Source organism: Hesperophylax consimilis, chromosome 25 (assembly GCF_061612785.1).
Source record: "Hesperophylax consimilis isolate HC1 chromosome 25, BYU_Hcon_1.0, whole genome shotgun sequence".
Taxonomy (NCBI): Eukaryota; Metazoa; Arthropoda; class Insecta; order Trichoptera; family Limnephilidae; genus Hesperophylax; species Hesperophylax consimilis.
In genome coordinates, this window is record NC_142860.1 from 21381531 (window position 1) to 21401845 (window position 20315).

The 20315-nt window shown below is 32.7% G+C and overlaps 1 protein-coding gene across 1 annotated transcript in view; it reads right to left on the minus strand.

Annotated features, from left to right (window-relative positions):
* Window positions 1-1288: 1288 nt before the first annotated feature.
* LOC149411665 (T-cell leukemia homeobox protein 3-like) overlaps window positions 1289-20315 on the minus strand; it is a 46009-nt gene continuing 26982 nt past the window's right edge. The window contains exon 3 of the mRNA XM_089646716.1: window positions 1289-1694. Coding sequence (XP_089502842.1) covers window positions 1514-1694 — 181 coding nt within the window. The 3' untranslated portion in view covers window positions 1289-1513. The remainder of the gene's footprint in view (window positions 1695-20315) is intronic.

Below are 20315 nucleotides of genomic sequence, written 5' to 3' on the forward strand. Positions count from 1 at the left end.
AACGTCATTAAGTAATCCAATTAAATTTTATTTACACTTATAAAATACAAAATTACTTTTAAGTTCTAAAACTATATTTTTATTTATTATTTTTAGATAATATATTTTAAAACATTGTAACTACTAAATATCAGCAATATTTACAAAAATCATTACCTGTAACACTTTTTAACTGTATTTTGCAAACCAATTTTCTACTCATCAAAGCATTTTTTTGATTTGTGATTTTGAAGCATTAAGTAGTTTTCTAGGAGTGATTTTAGACTTAGACTGCCATTTAAGTTCTAATTATAATTTATTTCAACATTATATTCATTAAAACAAACCAAAAAATTAATAATATTATATACAAATCCATTATTTATAAATATAATCACATATCTAAAATCACATATTCAATTGAAAAACAATAAAAACATAATACATGTAGTTATATTTTACAAACATAATATAATTATTATTATCAATCTGGTCTTAAATTCAACAAATAATTAACGTCCTACAAAATTCTGTAAAACCTGGGTGACTTTCTGCCTGTATATATTTCAGTGGTTTCTGTAATTAAAATTACATATTGAAAGTGTTTCAATGGGGTAAAAAGAAATTAAGCAAAAAAAACGAAAATCATTGATATTTTAACTAAGTTTTTTGCCAACGAAAAAAATTCCTGTAACTGATTTAAAATGTGCCATTTTTGATTTGCCGCCAAAACGACATGTTCATGTGACAAAGTCGGAGACAGCAGTCTCACCAGTCAGTAGCGTTTTCTACTTCATAATGACGTTGTAGCCAGTTGGAAACGTTTATGAATGTACGGTTTCTGATCGTTTTTTAAGTGTTATTTTTGCTTAAAAAAAATAAATTAGTACCATCAATGAAAGAGCAAATAATTATGAATTAAGTATTCCCTTAAAAGGATGGAAGAATGACATTCACTGATTTGAAAGAACACATTGACTCCTAGGCCTCGAATAAGCGAATGAAATTGATTATCTATTGAAGAAAAAATATGATATTTGGATAATTTTAATACATTTCGTGCGACCAGAAATGCCTACAACACATTTCTCTTGGATAATCTCATTCATCTGTGGGTACAGTGGGAAAATGTTTCGAAATATTATATACTTAAGTTATTATATTTGTTCGCTTAGCTACAAAAACCACCAAAATTGCGAGAACCTATTTAGTGCCATTGATAACTATGATTGTTTGAGCCACGTAACATAGATGTCACTAGTGCTAGTAGCTCATACAGTTTGTAAAGTTATCCAAGAGATGTCTCTAGTGTATAGGTTCAACCCTTCAATTCGGAACCAAGTTGAAGTAGCAGTTAGATTTATACCAGGAGAGAGGACGTTGGCTTCCAGGCCATCCTACAAACTCGTTGTCAATTATTAGAGTTTCTAATCTAAAGAAATACTATTTTGTTGTGAAGAAGGCGTTATTTATATTAAGAACCATTCACAACAATAAACAGAGGTCGATTGAACACGCTTTGCTATGTCTAGCTCTAGCATATGGGTTCAGCCACGGGGGGGCCCGGCATGTAGGGGGACTGACCGGGCCAGGGCTGCGGGGGCGCAGGCCTACCCTGTCCGGGGTATCCTTTGGACATGGCTTCTGCTTGCAGAGACAACATGAGACGGGAGGCGGCTTGCCGCTCAGCTTCTCGCTCCTCGGCTGTCTGGCGTCTGGAAAGACAAAATTACATATGTTTAGTATAAGATATGTACTAAATATACATGAATATAAATTAACCCGTGTAAGGTAGGCGAACATTACGCTACACGCATCGTGGCTTGGCCTATTTCAGCATATCGCTCGCCAAACACTACCAATACAAACACTACGGGGAGACAAAACTTGTTTATACCAAACAACTACTGCCAGGGTCTGCATATTCCACATGGCAGAACTGACGTATTGGTTCAGCACAGCATAACACAGTGGAGCTGCTAAACATAAACCTTGAAGGTTTTAAGAGACATGCAAGTAATGTACCTACTTACAACTTAGGTTTTTATATTGAAATAACGCATTATTGTATTTTTGTGACTGTTTATATGTTATTGTAAAAAGACGCAGTCTGTCATATACCTTAAAAGAAAAAAAAACAGCTATTAAATTTAATATTAGGTGGGTACTACGTAAAATACATTGCAGAATGTACCTAACAATCATATTACCAAATAGGTATCAAAGACTGCGATCAGAATTGATCTCAGATGAAAAAACAACATTCATGGCCAATGAAGGTTAAGGAAGAGATGGAAAGGCTATGTGGAAGACGATTAAAGTAGAATAGAAGAAGAAGAATGCTAGGTACAGAAACTGGTAGTGAATTCTTGTGAAAGAGAACAAATATCATCCAGAGATTTTTGTGACAGTTGCAGGTTGTGAAATTATAGAACGATGGAAAATTAAGTAACACGGAAAAAAATTATTCGGAGTACCCCAGGGCCAATACTTTTTCTTGCGTATATAAACGAACTATGCAAAATAGACCTAGAAAATGGGAAAATAATATCATTTGCCGATGATACAGTTTTACTTTTCAAATGAGAGACATGGAAGGCGATAAAATCAAAATCGGAAACAGGTCTAGTAAAAGTATCAAAACGGCTAGAATGCAACCTCTTGACATTAAATGCCAAAAAAACAAATTCAATGTTTTTTTCTATGAACAAAAGAACCTAACCTAACAGTGACATAAATATAAAAGTACATTTAAATGACACCTGTACCCCAGGAACACAAATATCTCACCCATGCGCATCTCAAGACCTTGAAAAGGTGCAATTAGTCAAATATCTGGGCAGAATTAAATCGGAAAGCTTCCTGAAAGAAATTATTGTCTGACTGAAGAAAGACCATTAAGTGAATTCATTCCGACTTTATCCATATTATTGCATATATATTTATTATTTTTGTTTTGTTTTACCATTTGTATAACGATATATGGACAACATTGTATAATTGTGTTTATATTTTATTTTATATGTTTTTTATATTTTCTTATGATTTATTTTTATATTTTCTTATTTATTACCACCATAATACGGGCATTTGCCTAGTTTGGGGTATTAATAAAAAATAAAAATAAAAGTATCGCAAATAAAACTATTTACTGTAACAGATCTGCTAATCAACAACCTGCCACTCATAGAACAATGAAAGCTTTTAGAAAGCAACTGTCAAAGCTCCTCTCCAACACACTTTGTGAAACAATCAATAAAAATTTAATAGCAAACATTATCAAACGTAGTCATAAAACGTTGAAAAATAAAAATTTCCTTTGGTAATAAAATCTAAATGTTAATGGCTTGATACAGATTTTTATATTTCTGTAAAGTGTTGTACTAACAGTTCAATAAAAAGTCAATCCAACACATTTAATAGCCACTTTAACGATTATTGAGACATTAGACTCGAGTTTGAATTGCCTTTTCGAATATTAATGTGATTGATTCGTCTTAGATCAATAAACTATAAAATTTAACCTTTTAACGCTAGTAACACTGACACATCAATGGCTTTTTCACAGTTGATTTCAATTCCAAATAGATTAGAGAGAATTTATTGAGATGATGCAATCAACCAAATTGAGAAAGTCCAAGTTAATTAAATTAATGCTGAACCAAAAGAAGAATTCAGATAAGAATTAATTTTTATTTGCCCCCAGCTAGGATAGAGTAGCAATCATATTATAATAGATGAAAATTTCATAGTGTTTTTTTAAATAACGATAAGGTACTATCTCCTTATTTAGCCAACGTTTCGGAAAGCATTATAGTTCATCCATCGTCAGTCACATCTGCCCTGATGATGGAAGGCTCTGATACTAGGCTTTGTTTGCATTGTGAAAAATATTTAATTGCCATTTTTAACAACAAAAAACTTATTGTAATATATTATAGTGATTTGTTTTTTATTTATTTATTTATTTTATTTATTATTTTATTTACGCCCTAATGGGCTTTTACATGAAAATATACATTTACATTGATTACAATAATTGAACATAAGAAGATAAATGGAGTTAATTGTAAGAAAGCAACACATATAATAAAATTTTGTGCAAATTAGCAAAACACTAATAAGATGGATTCAATATAAAATATACCCAAGCATGAAATAGTAAGTAAAAGAAAGTTCAACATAAAAAGTAAGTAAGTGGGTGTGTTTAAACCCAGTATTAATTGTGTGTTTAACAAATCGATAAACCAATATAAATTAGAGTGTAACTTACTCGTGAGGTAAAGAACATTATAACAGAGATTTAAAAAAAAATAACAAAATAAGAGTTGCACCTGTAAAAAGCAAAAACTAATAGAATTTAGCAATATCGACATGAATAAGAAATAATAAGATCTGAGATGGAACATAGTGTTATGTATAAAAAGTAGTTAGTAGGTATATGCATACAATTATAAGTGTATAGTAGAGCAAATAAAAAACAAACAAATATGGATATAATTTACTTGAAAGGTTTCGAATGGGAGAAGATGTAATAAAATTATTAAAGCTATAAAAGTTAATTATTAGCCGATAGAATCGAAATAAGTTGCCTTTTAAAGCTCACAAAATTGTCAAAACCAAATATATCTATAAGTTCACAGTATTTATTCGCAAGGTTGTGAATTCTAGGAATTGGTGAAAAAATAGAATAATTAGTGTTGAGGTTCTTGTTAAATTTAAAAGTATCTTTACTGCGAGTTTGCCTAGCAGGAACATTAATGCAAATAAGTTCCAACAAATTAGGGCTGTCAATTAAAGATTTAATAATTTTGAATAAAAATAGCAAATCAATTAACACTCTTCTATCAGATAATTTAAGAAGTTTAGTTTCAGCAAGCAAGTTATTGTAATTTATAAATTCGATTGGAATTTTCATTTTAAAATTAATGTACCGAAGGAATTTATTTTGTACCTTTTCTAATGATTGAGAATGGACCTTGTAGTACGGTGACCATACGGTGGAATTGTATTCTAATTTGCTTCGTACTAACGAGCAATACAGATGTTTTAATGTTGACATACTTTTAAAATTTGCTCCCATTCTCAAAATAAAACCTAGTATTCTCATCGCATCGCTTGTTATTTCATCGATGTGTTCGTTAAACTGTAGACTCTCGTGGAATATAACACCAAGATCACGAATCTGTGATACACGAAGAAGATTAGCACCATTCATAAAATAGGAAAAATTAAGTGGATTTTTGCCTTTGTAAAAACTGATAATCTGGCATTTACCTAAATTTAGTTGCAAATCATTGACAGAACACCACGCACATAGTTTATTAAGGTTCAACTGCAAAATTGCGCGATCGTCATCGTCTTTGATTATTCTGTATATCTTCAGATCGTCGGCAAATAACAGGACTTTAACATTAGTAAAAATATTAACAATATCATTGATAAACAAACAAAATAATATTGGGCCCAAGTGAGATCCCTGTGGTACTCCGCTCGAGGCAGCAAATGTATAAGAAGTAAACGAATCAATCTTGACTGCTAAGTACCTTCCTAATAGATAACTCTTAAACCATTCCAACATACTCCCTCTTATTCCCAACAATTTTAGTTTACGTAATAATATTTTGTGGTTTACTTTATCAAATGCCTTACTGAAGTCAGTATATATGGAATCAGTTTGATGTGATGCATTAAGGGCATTAACAATATCATTCGTGTACAATATCAAATTGGTAAGAGTAGATCTACCTTTAATGAATCCATGTTGAAGGGGAGAGATGGTTCGATTGATTCGGGATATCAACTTATCTAGTACTAGGCTTTCAAAAAGTTTGGGTAAAGTAGACATTATACATATTGGCCTATAATTTGTTACTTCGCTCTTATTACCTTTTTTGAAAATGGGCGTTAAAAGACTAAACTTCCAAAGGTCCGGGAATACACCTGATGAGAGTGACTTTGTAAATAACTTATGAATAGGATATGACAATGTATGCATACAATTTACTAAAAACCTGGGCGGAACATTATCAGGTCCTGCGGATTTTCGGGAATCAAGACTCTTCAGCTTAGATATAATATCGTCTATGGTTACATTACAGTCAGATATATCAAGAGTTTCAACCAAATCAAAGCACGAAATATTGCTGTCTTCACTTGCATTAATGTAAACGCCGCTAAAAAAATCAGCAAAAAGATTAACAGTTTCCTGAAGATTTTGGGATAATTTAGAATCGAATGACACACTACTAGGTATGTAAGTACCATTTTCTTTTTGGGATTTAACATATTTCCAAAAGAAATTTGAGTCGTCCATGATAGAGCCTTCGACATCACTAATGTAATTTTTGTAACATTTTGCGGAGAGCTTATTGCACTCTGCCCTCAATTTTTGAAACGCAGTATAATCGATGGCCAGGCGACTTTGTTTGAATCTCTTATGAGATAATTTTTTGAGGTAAATTAAGTCTATCAGGTCTTTTGAGAACCATTTAGGGTATAGAGTTTCTCTGTAAGTCGTTAAAGGAACAAATTGTTCAATTGCAGAATTAACGATGAAGTAAAAATTTTTAAGGTGTACATTAATATCATCGTCGCTATCAAAGAATGACCAGTCAGTCTGTTTAAGGAAATTTGAAATTTTAACATAGTCAGCTTTTTTGAAATTTCGAGTTTCTACTACCTTTTTTACGATAGGAATTGGTTTAAGATTAGACATGCATATTTCTAGTGGTGGATGGTAAACATCGACAGGTAATAGAATTTCGGTACTTCTCACAACACAGATGTCAGACACATTTGACAGTGCCAAATCCAACGTACGACCTCCTATATTATGAACATTATTACACTGTGTTAGACCTAAGAACAGTGCCATATCTCTAATAACACGAATATTAACATTAGAACAAGAATTGACAGAATTCATATTACACCAATCATAATGTGGCAGATTGTAATCACCAACTAGAAGTAGTTTAGTATTAGGATATTTAGCACAAATTGATTCAACCTCGTCGCAGTGATTGCTGTAGCTTTGGACATCAGAATTCGGAGGTAAGTATGCACATCCCACTATTATTTTACCTCTAGAAGTGTTCACATTGACAAATAGTTGCTCGATGGATGTGTTTTTTGTGGATATTTTTGAAGAACTGAGATTTTTTGAGATAGCAATGGCTACACCACCTCCTCTCGTTTTGGCACTTGTTTTAGAACTTTTGGAGTATTATGCCGTGTTGTGCTACCTCCCTCTTTGATTATGGACAAGGGATAGATCAGGGCAGATGTGTAATCACACATCTAATCGTAATTACACATTTGTCCTGATGATGGATACTGCAATGCTGTCCGAAACGTTGACTAAAGAAGGAGGTAGCGCAACACGGCATAATACCCTAAAAACAAATCACTCTAATACTTTTGGCCGTGAAAATCTCAAATCATACCATATTGTAATATAGCTTACGAGACCAATCCCACGTTGTAGATAATCGGAATAGAATAGCAGAATCGAAATGGAAATGGGTAGACCAAGCAGCAGAAAAAACTTTAAAGTTATAATCCAACTTGACAACAGAAGGAAAACATGACCGTGAATACCGCTGAAGATGTGTAGAGCCAAACTGGTAGTTTTAACACAGCAAAAGCAAAAGCCGTACTGTATATCTTTTAAATCCAAAATTTTAATTCAATGTTCAAGGCACAAATAATTTAGGTATTTTGCAAAAGGCCCAAAGTTTATAATTTTCTTTTTGTCCGTGTCATATTGTCTAAATTTTACTGAGCGAGTTTATAAATGTATACAATAGGGAGGAAAATATAAGTATACAAAATACTCTAATGGAAGGTATGGGTCTCTCGCACTTTGCCTAGTATTCAGTAATTACAACAATTTAAGCTTATTTCGTTAAAAAAAAAATTTAATGGTGTTGGGAACGACAATTACAGAAATATCTAAAAAATGATTTTAAGTTACAAACAATACCTTTTACTGTGTTGGAAAAATGATTTCAGGTGACAAACTATATCTTTTACTTTGTTGGAAAAAGGATTTCAAGTGACAAACTATAGCTTTCACTGTGTTGGAATGATGATTTCAGGTGACAAAATATATCTTTTACTTTGTTGGAAAAAAGATTTAAAGTGACAAACTATACCTTTTACTGTGTTGGAAAAATGATTTCAGGAGACAATCTACATCTTTTACTTTGTTGGAAAAAGAATTTCAAGTGACAAACTATAGCTTTTACTGTGTTGGAAAGATGATTTCAGGAGACAAAATATATCTTTTACTTTGTTGGAAAAAGGATTTAAAGTGACAAACTATACCTTTTACTGTGTTGGGAAAATGATTTCAGGTGACAATCTACATCTTTTAATTTGTTGGAAAAAGGATTTAAAGTGACAAACTATACCTTTTACTGTGTTGGGAAAATGATTTCAGGTGACAAACTACATCTTTTACTTTGTTGGAAAAAGGATTTAAAGTGACAAACTATACCTTTTACTGTGTTGGAAAAAGGATTTCAATTGACAAAATATACCTTTTAATGTGTTGAAAAAATAATTTAAGTGACAAACTATACCTTTTACTGTGTTGGAAAAATGATTTCTTTTAATTATAAACTTTAGACCTCTTGAGGGACACCTAAATATTTCTCAATAAGGTCATTTTTTGTGGTATATGTGGGTCATAGAGACAACTTTTTATAAGCACAATTTTTGAATTTGTAACGTGAAATACCTGAAATTGACAAAACTTTCTAGGTTAACAGCTAAACAATTAGCAATACTTAAAAGATACAAAAAGAACAATTTTTACTGTCTATGATTTAAAAGTCATAAACTTTACGATTATTGATTTTGGCACGCTGTCTTTAAATATTTCATATCTATTTAATGTATATAGTTTTTTTTACGATTCGTCACATATTATGATGGTGAAGGAATGTCGGCTATTATCAAGTATTACTATCGAAGCAATTAACAAGTTTATATCCGCTTCGGAGTCGTACGATGTTTTTTAAGTATAATTTTATGACTCAGACACAAAAGATTGTTTTTATTGGCTACTAATTGATTTATCAATACTTGGGATAATCTCGTTGATTTAGAGTGGATATTTTTCACTTTGAAATTACGACCAATATCAACACTCCAGTTTAAAGTGCGCGTTCTTCGTCTCCTCGTCTCGTGTGACAGTAACGTTAGATAACAGAGGCAGGATTCTGAATACAAAAATTAGGCATAAACACAAGATTTTCTAGTCATTAAATTATGTGGTAATTTATTTACATTTTTAATTGATATTCTAGTATTCTTTTCAATGAACGTTTTGTATTCAGTGTGTAGAATCACATATTACCAAAAATAATATGTACGTTAACGCAAATTCATTAATTTATTTTATTTTTATTTTTGGAATAATTTAATAAATAAAACCTCAAATTTTAATATTTAATCATTGAAGGCAATATTAGCGATTTTCGTACGAAATTTTGAAACGGAAAAATCTGAAAAATTTAGAGGAATTGAATCCAGGATATTAGCCCAGCCGGAGTGCTGATCTACCACTGAGCTAATCCAACCTATTTCCATCGGTCATATTACTGTGTCATACTTCGACTAAGAACTACCAACATTATCTTAATTTTCCTAACCCATTTTTTCATCACGATCTAAATGGAATCTAGAAAGTGTCTTGGATAAATATATCCGTTTTTTTAATGTGCGACATCTATTAACTTATCTGCCAGTCTAGTATGAATATTTTTATTTTTGGAATAACTTAATGCGTTAAATTTCAATGGTAATATTACTCATTGAAGACGATATAAGAGTTTCTCAACAAAAATTAGAAATTAAAAACGGACTGAATCATTCTTCACACAGGCATATCCAATTTTGAAAACGACACGTAATTTCAAATGAATTTTAATTACACTGAACGCGTATAGTTTCACATGGGAATAACGCGCATCACAGACAACTGAAATTAGAAATTTTACAATCCCTATCAATAATGCACACATAAAGATATCATATTTATTTTATTTTGAAAACCAGATTATAAAACAAGTGCTAACAGATTGAATAAATTCCTAACCTCAACACCATAACTAAATACAACTACAGTGGTACCTCGACATACGAGTTTAATTCGTTCCGCAACCTTGTTCGTATCTTGAATTACTCGTATATCGATGCAGATTTCCCCATACAAAACAATTAGACTACCATTAATCCGTTCCAACCCCCAAAATGTCACCCCAATTATTTTTGTTACGTGGTTTTGAATAATAAAAACGTATTTATAAATGACAAATATTTATTGTACAAAAACAAAAAAGAGAATGTAAATAAATAAATTAGATATCCTTACTGGTCTTTGCCTTTTTCGCTACATTTTTCTCGCTTTCACCCGTAGGCCGTTTAGAAAAAAACATGTCCAAGGAGGTTTGTTTCTTCCTCCCTCTCAGAATGTTCTGGAAATGAGTTAGGCAAGTGTCATTAAAAAGATCAGATGCACGACCTGTTGCAACTTTTTCTGGGTGTTTCTTTTGAACGAACTGTGAAACTCTCTCCCACATTCCTAAGATCTCCTTTATCTCACTTGTAGAAATAACCTCCTCCTCCTCTGACTCCTCGAAACCAATTTCTTGCATAACATCCGTATGCTGCTGTGACTGGAACTCTTGTATCTCCTCAGTCGTCAGTCAGCCACCGAACTCGTATCTCGAATTTCGCTCGTAACTCAAGGCAAAAAATCACTCGCTCGCCGGCTCGTATCTCGAAAAAAACGTATGTTGGGGCACTCGTATGTCGAGGTACCACTGTACTCTAGCGGGGGAAGCTGTGAGACATATATTATTAATATTGCAAGAAAATTTATATAAACTTGTGAGTTTAGTAAAAATAAAATAAATCATTGAAGGGTTGAAAAGTACTTTTCAACTAGAAGTCAAGTCTAAGTAAACTAAAGACACAAAATAAACAACCGCATTGAAAATCCGTTCCTAAGTGTCCCCCGTGTTTATCTCTGTAATCGTTAATAAGTTAAGGGTAGCACTTAATGCAGGGTGGGCTGCGCAATGTTCTGCGTACCCCATGGCTATAGCCTGTTGTAGTACAAGAGCCTTGGCTGTAGGCTGTACCGCTATGGGTAGGTGTGTTGGAGGGTGCAGCCTGATGGGGGAGGATTGTTAGGCTGCAGCGTCCATCAGTCCATTAAATATGCAACCGAAACGAGTAGCTCAATCAGCATTAAATGTGAGGAGATTGGTGACAAAATAGTATGACGAAGTGTTAAGATTGATCGACGAGTATGTAATACGGCGGAACACGTGTTCATAAATATTCTAATATTATGTGTATCAGGAAAAGAAACATGAGCCATTTTAAAACTTTTTTTATGTTTGCATTAAAAGTATCTATATTTAAAAAAATGTTATTTCTAACGATAAAATTAGAAAGTGAATTTCATCACCTTTTATAAACCATTTTTATTTTTCGAATATGTTCAGAAATATTCCATTTATTTGGATTTATTGCAAAGCGGAATTAATCTGACCATCTGACAGAATATGCCAGAAGCCTGAGGGGTTAAACATAATAAAAAATTATGATTAATCTGATAAATTAAATTACTATGAATGTGTCAAGATTTAAATCGAAAATATCAACGACATCTACAGGGTTTTCCAATAAGAGGTGTTATTTCGATATTCAATCGTAAAAGATCAATGGTTCCGTTGCTTGTTTGACACGTAGCGCCATTTTGTTGAAAGTAAACGTTGTCCAAATCAATACCATCTAATTTTGGCCATGAAAAATCATTAATCATCTCTCTATAGCGCAACCCATTCACCGTAACTGTTGCTCGAGCCTAATTTTCGAAAAATTAAGGTCCTATGACCCCGCCGGACCATAAATCGCACCAAACAGTCACACGTTGAGAATAAAGAGGCTTTTCAACAATAACTCTTGGGTTTTCCGAGACCCAGATGCGACAGTTTTGCTTGTTGACGAAGCCACCGAGGTGGAAATAAGCCTCATCACTCAAGATGATTTGCATTCGATTCACTCAAGTGAATTTTAATAATTTCAATGCGTTGTTGAAGCGTGTATCGTTCCATTTTTATTAATGACGTAGTTTTTACTTGTCAAATGTTAAAAAATGACAGCTACAAAAGCAACATCTACCGAAATAGCGGGCTATTTAAAATAACACCTCTTATTGGAAAACCCTGTGTAAGGCTCATTGCCCGGTCTGTGTATTCTCTCCATATAATATTGTACATTAATTTTTCTATACTTTGGTAGGTATTAGCATTCTTTTTTGGATTGAGATGACGCAATATATAATTTTCAAAATTGCACAGGACGAAAAATTTTAAGTACTCCTGGAAAGCGTGACAAAGCCATTAAAAATGCAAAGTTTAAGTAAGCGGCGAGCTGGAAGCCAGTAAAGGCAAGGAGGTATAAAATACTTAATGACTTTCATAAAGCATATCCTCCATAAGGACCTACTCCTGTTTAGCCCCCTAGTTAAGTGGGACTTAAAACTGTGAGGGTGACCAATGGAATAATATTTATTCGTAATAAATTTTAAATTTGGAATCGGTAAACATTACCTAATTACTTTAAAATAAACATTTTACTGTGTTTTTTCCAGCACTTCGAATAGTCCAGAAGAGTGCGGTAGGTACTCACATACGGTGTGTGAAATAAAAGTATACAAAGTTTCTCTAATGGGAGGTTTATGTCTCTCGCACTTTGCCTAAAATTCAGTAATTATGACAATTTAAGCTTATTAAAAAAGATTTCAAGTGACAAACTATACCTTTTACTGTGTTGGAAAAATGATTTCAAGTGACAAACTATACATTTTACTGTGTTGGAAAAAAGATTTCAAGTGACAAACTATACCTTTTACTGTGTTGGAAAAATGATTTCAAGTGACATACTACCTTTACCGTGTTGGAAAAATGATTTCAAGTGATAAACTATACCTTCTACTGTATTGGAAAAATGATTTCAAGTGACAAAACTATACCTTTTACTCTGATTTTGAAAATGATTTAAAGTGACAAACTATACCTTTTAATCTGTTGGAAAAATGATTTCAAGTGACAAACTACACCTTTTATTGTGTTGGGAAAATGATTTCAAGTGACAAATTATACCCTTTACTGTATTGAAAAAATGATTTCAAGTGACAAACTACACCTTTTATTGTGTTGAGAAAATGATTTCAAGTGACAAATTATACCCTTTACTGTGTTGAAAAAATGATTTCAAGTGACAAACTAATATATAAATATATAGGTACATATTTTAAACGTGAGTACTGCACTTCTCGGGCTTTTTAAATCAAGATACTAATATAGGTATAAAAAGTCATGACAACAACAAAAATCCATTTCCCAAAAAACGAAATATCTAAAACAGTCATTAATCATTCAATAAACCGTTCGCCATTTTCTTTCCCAATCTAAAAATGACTAAAATGGTTAAACTCCGCCCAAAAAGCGGCGCTCGACAATCTACTTCCCAACACAAACCGTTCTAATTAAGTAAGGGTGAAATTTTAACTAGGTAAACATTCGCCCGGCCGTTGGTTGGTAAGCGGCTAATGATTAATGCAGGCACTAAAAGGGTTAAAACGCGTTCGCCGTAATGAAAATTACGAAGGATTTTGTTTTAACGTTTTTAGCTGTACGAACAAATTAAGGGAAAAAGGCGGGGGTAACTTTGACGCGTTTCACTTTCGAACGAATTTTCTTTAGGGGGATTGAGAACGCTCGTGGAAAATTATTTATGAGTTCGGCCAAGTTGACTTGTTGGGATTTCGATTGGAAAGTTTGACAGTCCAATGAAAATCGCGTTTTAAACGGAAAGTTTTATTTTATTTCTATTTGAGTGTTTTTATTTTTATTTTATCTAGACAGGCGTAGTTTTCGCAGTTTGGTTGAAAATAAAAAAGTTGTACATATTTTACTTGTTTCTTTAAGTGACACCTCACAAGGGCTCCCCTTTCTCCAATGTGTATGTATAATCGATGGAACTATTCGCTACCCGGTTGGGCAGAGTTGGAGTAGGGCAGTTGGGTTGTGAGGCAGAGGACGGAAATTTTTGCTGCTCAGATGTGTAAAAAGATTTTTACACATCTGCTCTGAAGATGGACGCTTTTACGCTATTTAAAAAGTTGACTAAAGAAGGATGTAGTGCAACACAATGCTGTGTTAAGCTACATCAAAAATAAACCACTATAAAGAATTTGTATTGCTTCGTTCTTGAAGATTTATACCTGAAGAGGTCAGATAAAATGAGGGTGAGATTACTCTCATTGGTAGCTCCTTTCAAAAAAACGAGTCAACCATAAAGATATAACCGTAAACAGATGTTCGACATTGTTACAATGAGAAGACTATCCAAAGTTGGAATACTAATAATCTTAAAAAGGAACAAAATTTTTCGTTTAAAAAGTCTCTCCATCCATACTATATCCTTTATTGGATCTTTGTCTCATATTATCTTCCATCTTTACTATATCCCGTTTTTCCGCTTCACAAGAAGACAGTAAGTAGCTTCTATCCCGTCATTAAATAATTGTGTTAGAACAACATTCAGCGATAGAAACAAAATAACTTTCTGAAGCTTCTTAACAATGAATATCAATTACGGCAAACTGCGGGCTAATAAATTCCCGTCTTGCAGAAGCATAATACCGTCTGACGCGGGAGAATAATGAACGTTCTCCCCGGCTTACGGTTAATTTATAACAAAATTTAAATGGATTTTAACGCAATTAGCTTGCCGCCTCCTTTTAACTCGTTATGTCATTAATTTCACGGAGGAAATTAATGTAGCCGAATTCTGCGATGATTAATTATTCAACAACGCTTCTGGCGTGAAGTATATATCTAAATGTCTACAATTCTATGGTTTTACGGCATCCCACAAAGTACCGATCTAGGTCCACTGTTATTTTAACCACAAGCATCGAAAGACTACGGTAATTCAGCTGCTTATTCTGTAATTAAAAAATTCGTGAGCGTTGTCATTTAATCGTTTGACACTATTATATTGTGTCTTATATAATATGAAAAGAAAGTAAATAACTTCATTAATGGACCAACTCGCAGTTTATCTACAGGTGAAGTCAGAGGGAATGGAACACAACGTTTTCAGATTAGTTCTGTTAGATTATCTGATTATGATCATAAAGATGGATGTTGCACGGAAAAAAATGTTATCAATTTTTAAGAAATATGAGATTGATAAACATGTCAGTTGTTAAACGGCACAACTGGAAAATGCGTCCTTCCTAATTAGTTCAAGTGCAAAACCTTATCTTTTTTCTTCTTTTGTGTTTATTTCTATTTTACATAGCTTGGATGGTCAATATTGACCGCTCAGTGGCTGATATGGCATTGCGTTTGTTTCTCACCCAGGCGTCGTTAGTTCAATTTCTCAGCTGGCTAAGTACTCCGTCAAGAAACAGGCAAAAAAAATTCGCTTACTCTGATGGTAGTAGGAGATTTTAAACTGTTGTAAGATTATTGGTTAACTTGGAAATTTTATATTTCTTTTAAAAAAAAATAATCAATCTCAATTAATTAAATATTCATTTTTCATGAGTACAAGTGAGTTATTAGCTGTTAACGAGACAAGTAAAACACCTCCCTAATTTACTAAGCCGTTTGAATCTCATCAGGTAACTTCATACGCCATTTATCTGAGCCTAATGAACCACGTATCTTTAGTTAACCGGTTTAGCAAGGTAGAAGATACCTGCCGTGAAAGTTATCTTATCGTTATATAATTCATGTTATGAAGATAATTAATGCTGCGATAAACAGACCTGAGCATAATTTTTATCATTATTATGGAACGGAAAGGGGTGAATTTGACAAATTAGTAGGCAAATAAGAAGTTAAAATTGGTACTTAAAATGTTGAACTAACTGGATTTTACTAAAAGACATGGTGAAAATTTTATTCAATTGATAAACAACCGTGAATATATATATTTTTTAATTTTATTTTATATTATAGAAACAAACAGTACATGATTTACAGAGATGAAACAATATACAGGAATAAGATACTTCATGTTGTGTACCTATGATATATTTCCTTGTAATGTCTGCTAAGTGGTATGTTTATTCCTTAATTACCAGATGACTTGTGTAGTTTATAGGTGTGTGTGTGACGTGTGTTATGTATGTGTGAGTGTTTGAGTTAAGACAAATATTATTTAGAGTATGAAGAGCTCGGTTAATTGTCGAATTAGATGCTGCATTTGTTTTATAATTAAGCGTGTGGAATAGCACTGTATGTCGTGTACGTCTCAAAGGTATATTGAAGTTAATAAGAGACAGAAGTTCAGTACAGTCAATCTCAAAGATATTAGAAGAACGAGATGTGCTATGCGCAGTTCGTACTGAGTGGAATTGTTTTGCCGAGTGTCGCCGGTTTTGTTCACCAATACTACTGCACACCTTCGCTTGCGCTAAGTTATCCGCACTAATACATAGAACAGATTTCTGTGCGTACACGTCCCGATACCGTTCAAAGTACCCTAATTAGGTAGTACTCCGGCTACGGTCCGGCGGCCAACATAGCATATCTCGTTCTTCTAATATCTTTGGTCAATCTCATATGAAAACATTACTAGTATGGAGACTGACATAAAATAGTCCACGGAAAGATAAATATACATTGTCTACACAACAAAAGAGGGTTGTTTATCTGTTGTATAAACTTGAAATACCTCATCGAATTTTGGAAAATTTCCAAGGTAATGTAAATGTGCTTTAAAATTCTTCTTTTTAAAGATGTCGCAAACACGAGTAGCATTTTAAGAAACTAGATAAAATTACCTTTTAGATTATTGTATTTGAAATTTACTTCGATTATTAACAAGTTGGAATATTTCAAATTCAAATATTGAAATTAGATGAAAAAATCGCACAATTTTTACTCCATTTGTCAAAAAATTGTAGAGTGCAAAATTTTGAAATGAAATTTTTTATTTAGGGAATCTTTCAAAAAAACTGTCACTTCAGTTTTTATCTCGTTTATGCAATGAAAAATTATTAAAAAATATTATAATAATTTCCAGAGATAAAAACAGATTTTTTTTAATGTGATACATTAATGTTATAGTGATTTATTTTGGGGTATTATGCCGTGTTGTGCTACCTTATATAAGCATTTAGCCTTTAGGCTAAAGGGGGAGGTAGCGCAACACGGCATAATACCCCAAAATAAATCACTATAGCCTACCAATTTTTACTACACACATATTTAACCTGATTATAATCTGCTTTGTAAATGGTAGAAAGATTACTGACACATTTATTATCTAACATAATTCTTAATTTTCATTTTTCTATGCCCGTTGATCGTATCTCGTATCAGATTGTGCCTTTCAATAGGTTGGTGGGATAGTTATTGTTAGCTGAAAGATATCTGGTGTATTTCGTATCAAAAGCGACGTTTAAAGGTACGAATACATTTCCGAACCAAAACGCGAGCCGAGCCACGAATTATTCGAAAGTTACGAAGTAACAGCAAATGGCGCGAAACACCGGTTACTTAGTTCCATTCCAATAATTCGAGGCTCGACTTGCGTTTCGGTTCGCAAATTTATACGCAGCATAAGTTCTTCTAAACACATTTATTAGTTAATAAAACAATACAAATAAAATATCATATTAAGTTAACAGTATTTTTATTGTGTCCCCAATAAGTGAAATGTTCCGTTGAATTCGTTTTACTGCCCCTAATCTGATGACGTCAGGTGACTCGGTGGTACGGTACAAAACAGTTCGGTAAACGAGGTACCGAATAGGACAGATTGGGTTCCGAAGTAGCGGAGAACATTAGATTAGTGGTGCGTGTCCCTTCTTTATATTACCAAAGGACATCACCAATTACTACCCAGGACTGGATACGTTGCGATGCCTTGGGGTCCTTAAAGTGTGGGACGACACAAAATAATGCATGAAATTACGTTTCTTTTCAAATATTTTTTCATGTAACTTTTCAATGTTGTATTGATTGATTCATTTCAACATACGTATTCAAATATTTTTATGTTCCGATTTAATTAATTTTTTTAATTTTTCATGTTACTTTTCAACTTTTTGGTTACATTTAATATGACCTTATATCAACCTTACTTCAACGTTGTCTACAAAAAAACATTGGTAATAATACTAATTATTGGTACCTAAGTCTTTTAGTAGATCATTTTTTTTTTACTAAGTCCTAAAATTATGTTTAGGTTTTTTGTAGATTTTTCATGTTACATTTGAATATATCCTATTGCCATACAAATCTTTCAAATAACATTTCAAAACATAATATTACTATACGTTTTTCATGTGACATCTCACAAGAGCGCCCCTGTCTGTACAGTGTAAGTACCTAAGTCAGGGGAGATATGTCGCTACCCGGTTGGGCAGAGGTATTAGGCGGGTTAAGGTAGGGTCTGTACGAAGAATTGGCCCGTTATCATGAAGCCAATATGAATTGTGAACAGGATACGCATTTTTCGTGTTTATTTTCAACATATTATGTTGGCATACATATTTTTCATGTTACTTTTAAATATATAATATTGCTATAAACATTTTTCATGTTACTTTTAAATATATAATATTGCTATAAACATTTTTCATGTTACTTTTAAATACATAATATTGCTATATACATTGTTCGTATCACTTTTGAAAATATTATATTGCTGTATACATTTTTCATGTTACTTTTCCTTACATTATATTAAAATACATATTTTATGTTACTTTTTAGGACAGTACGTACGCATAGTGTTAATTTACGTTTAAAGCTATTTCTCATGAGAAATATTCATTCCACAATATTAAACAGACTGCGTATACACATGAGAAAATGCGAGCCGAGCCACATTCTCATGCGTGTAGGCAGCACGATATGCAAATGTTTGATATTTCAAAAAATATTAATAATAAATTGAGAATTTATAATGTTAGGCACAACTTTGGCGAGTTTTTTCATATTACATATTTGCTTTTATGGTAATTGTTAGATAATTTTCTTTTTTATACTTTTATTACAGAGTTCGTGGTAAGGAATTTGAAAATAATTATAATAATGCAATCTTATTATTTTAGAACAAATACAGGGCAGAATGGATTGACAATGGTAATAATATTCGAGAAATAAACGCGGACATAGTAATGAAAAAACCACTCGATTTCAGATCAAAACCAAAATCTTCAGCAGTCGATCTGAATAAATATATAAAAGTTATTTATTTATGTAGTAAATTGTGCACCAAAGTTTGAGGGTTCCTTCTCTCCCATAAAACAGCATGTTAACACAATTTGCCACTGGCTTTCCGATTGCCCCGCGTCACGCGTGCTCGCACGCACCGGGTACCGCATCGAGCACGCGTGCCGGTGTGCGTGCCCCCCCCCAGGGTGGCCGCCCCGAGGGGGTGCAAATCGAGTTTGGCTAAGTGCGTTAACCGGGACTGTCACCCTTTACTTACTACTAAATAACAGCGGAGATGTAAGGTGGTTAGAACTATGAAAGATTATAAAATCATTTAAATAAAAGTATTAAAATATCTTCGTATTAGCTAGTAGATATATATTTATGTTTTATTAGTTTTACGAGACTGAATGCTGTAATGGGTTTGGGCATGTAGAGTTAATGAACTAATTATGGAGTGCAAGGAGAAAATAGGATGCAAACATGAATGGTAGGAGAAGTCCGGGATGCCTGAGGAAGATTTGGCACGATCTAGTGAACTTAATGAGTCAGGATCGAAAGGAAGAAATCCAGTTTTGAACTCCGAATTTCCGGGCTTCTTTGAATCTATTGATTCATAAGTACTCAAATTAAAAGTATTCAATTAAAAATACTCATATTAAAAGTACTCAAATATAAAGTACTCAAATTTAAAATACTCAAATTAAAAGTATTCAAATTAAAAGTACTCAAATCGAAAGTAATCAAATTTAAAGTACACAATTTTGAAATACTCAAATTAAAAGTTTTCAAATAAAATTACTCATATTAAAAGTACTCAAATTTAAAGCACTCAATTTTAAAATACTCAATTTAAAAGTATTCAAATAAAAAATACTCAAATTAAAAGTATTCAAATAAAAAGTACACAAATCAAAAGTACTCAAATTTAAAGTAATCAATTTTAAAATACTCAAATTAAAAGTATTCAAATCAAAAGAACTCAAATTCATTATTTGGTAGCTCTCCTCTATTTCTCATCTTCCATTCGATTAATTGTTTCGCCGAGCGATTTTTAAGGGGCGA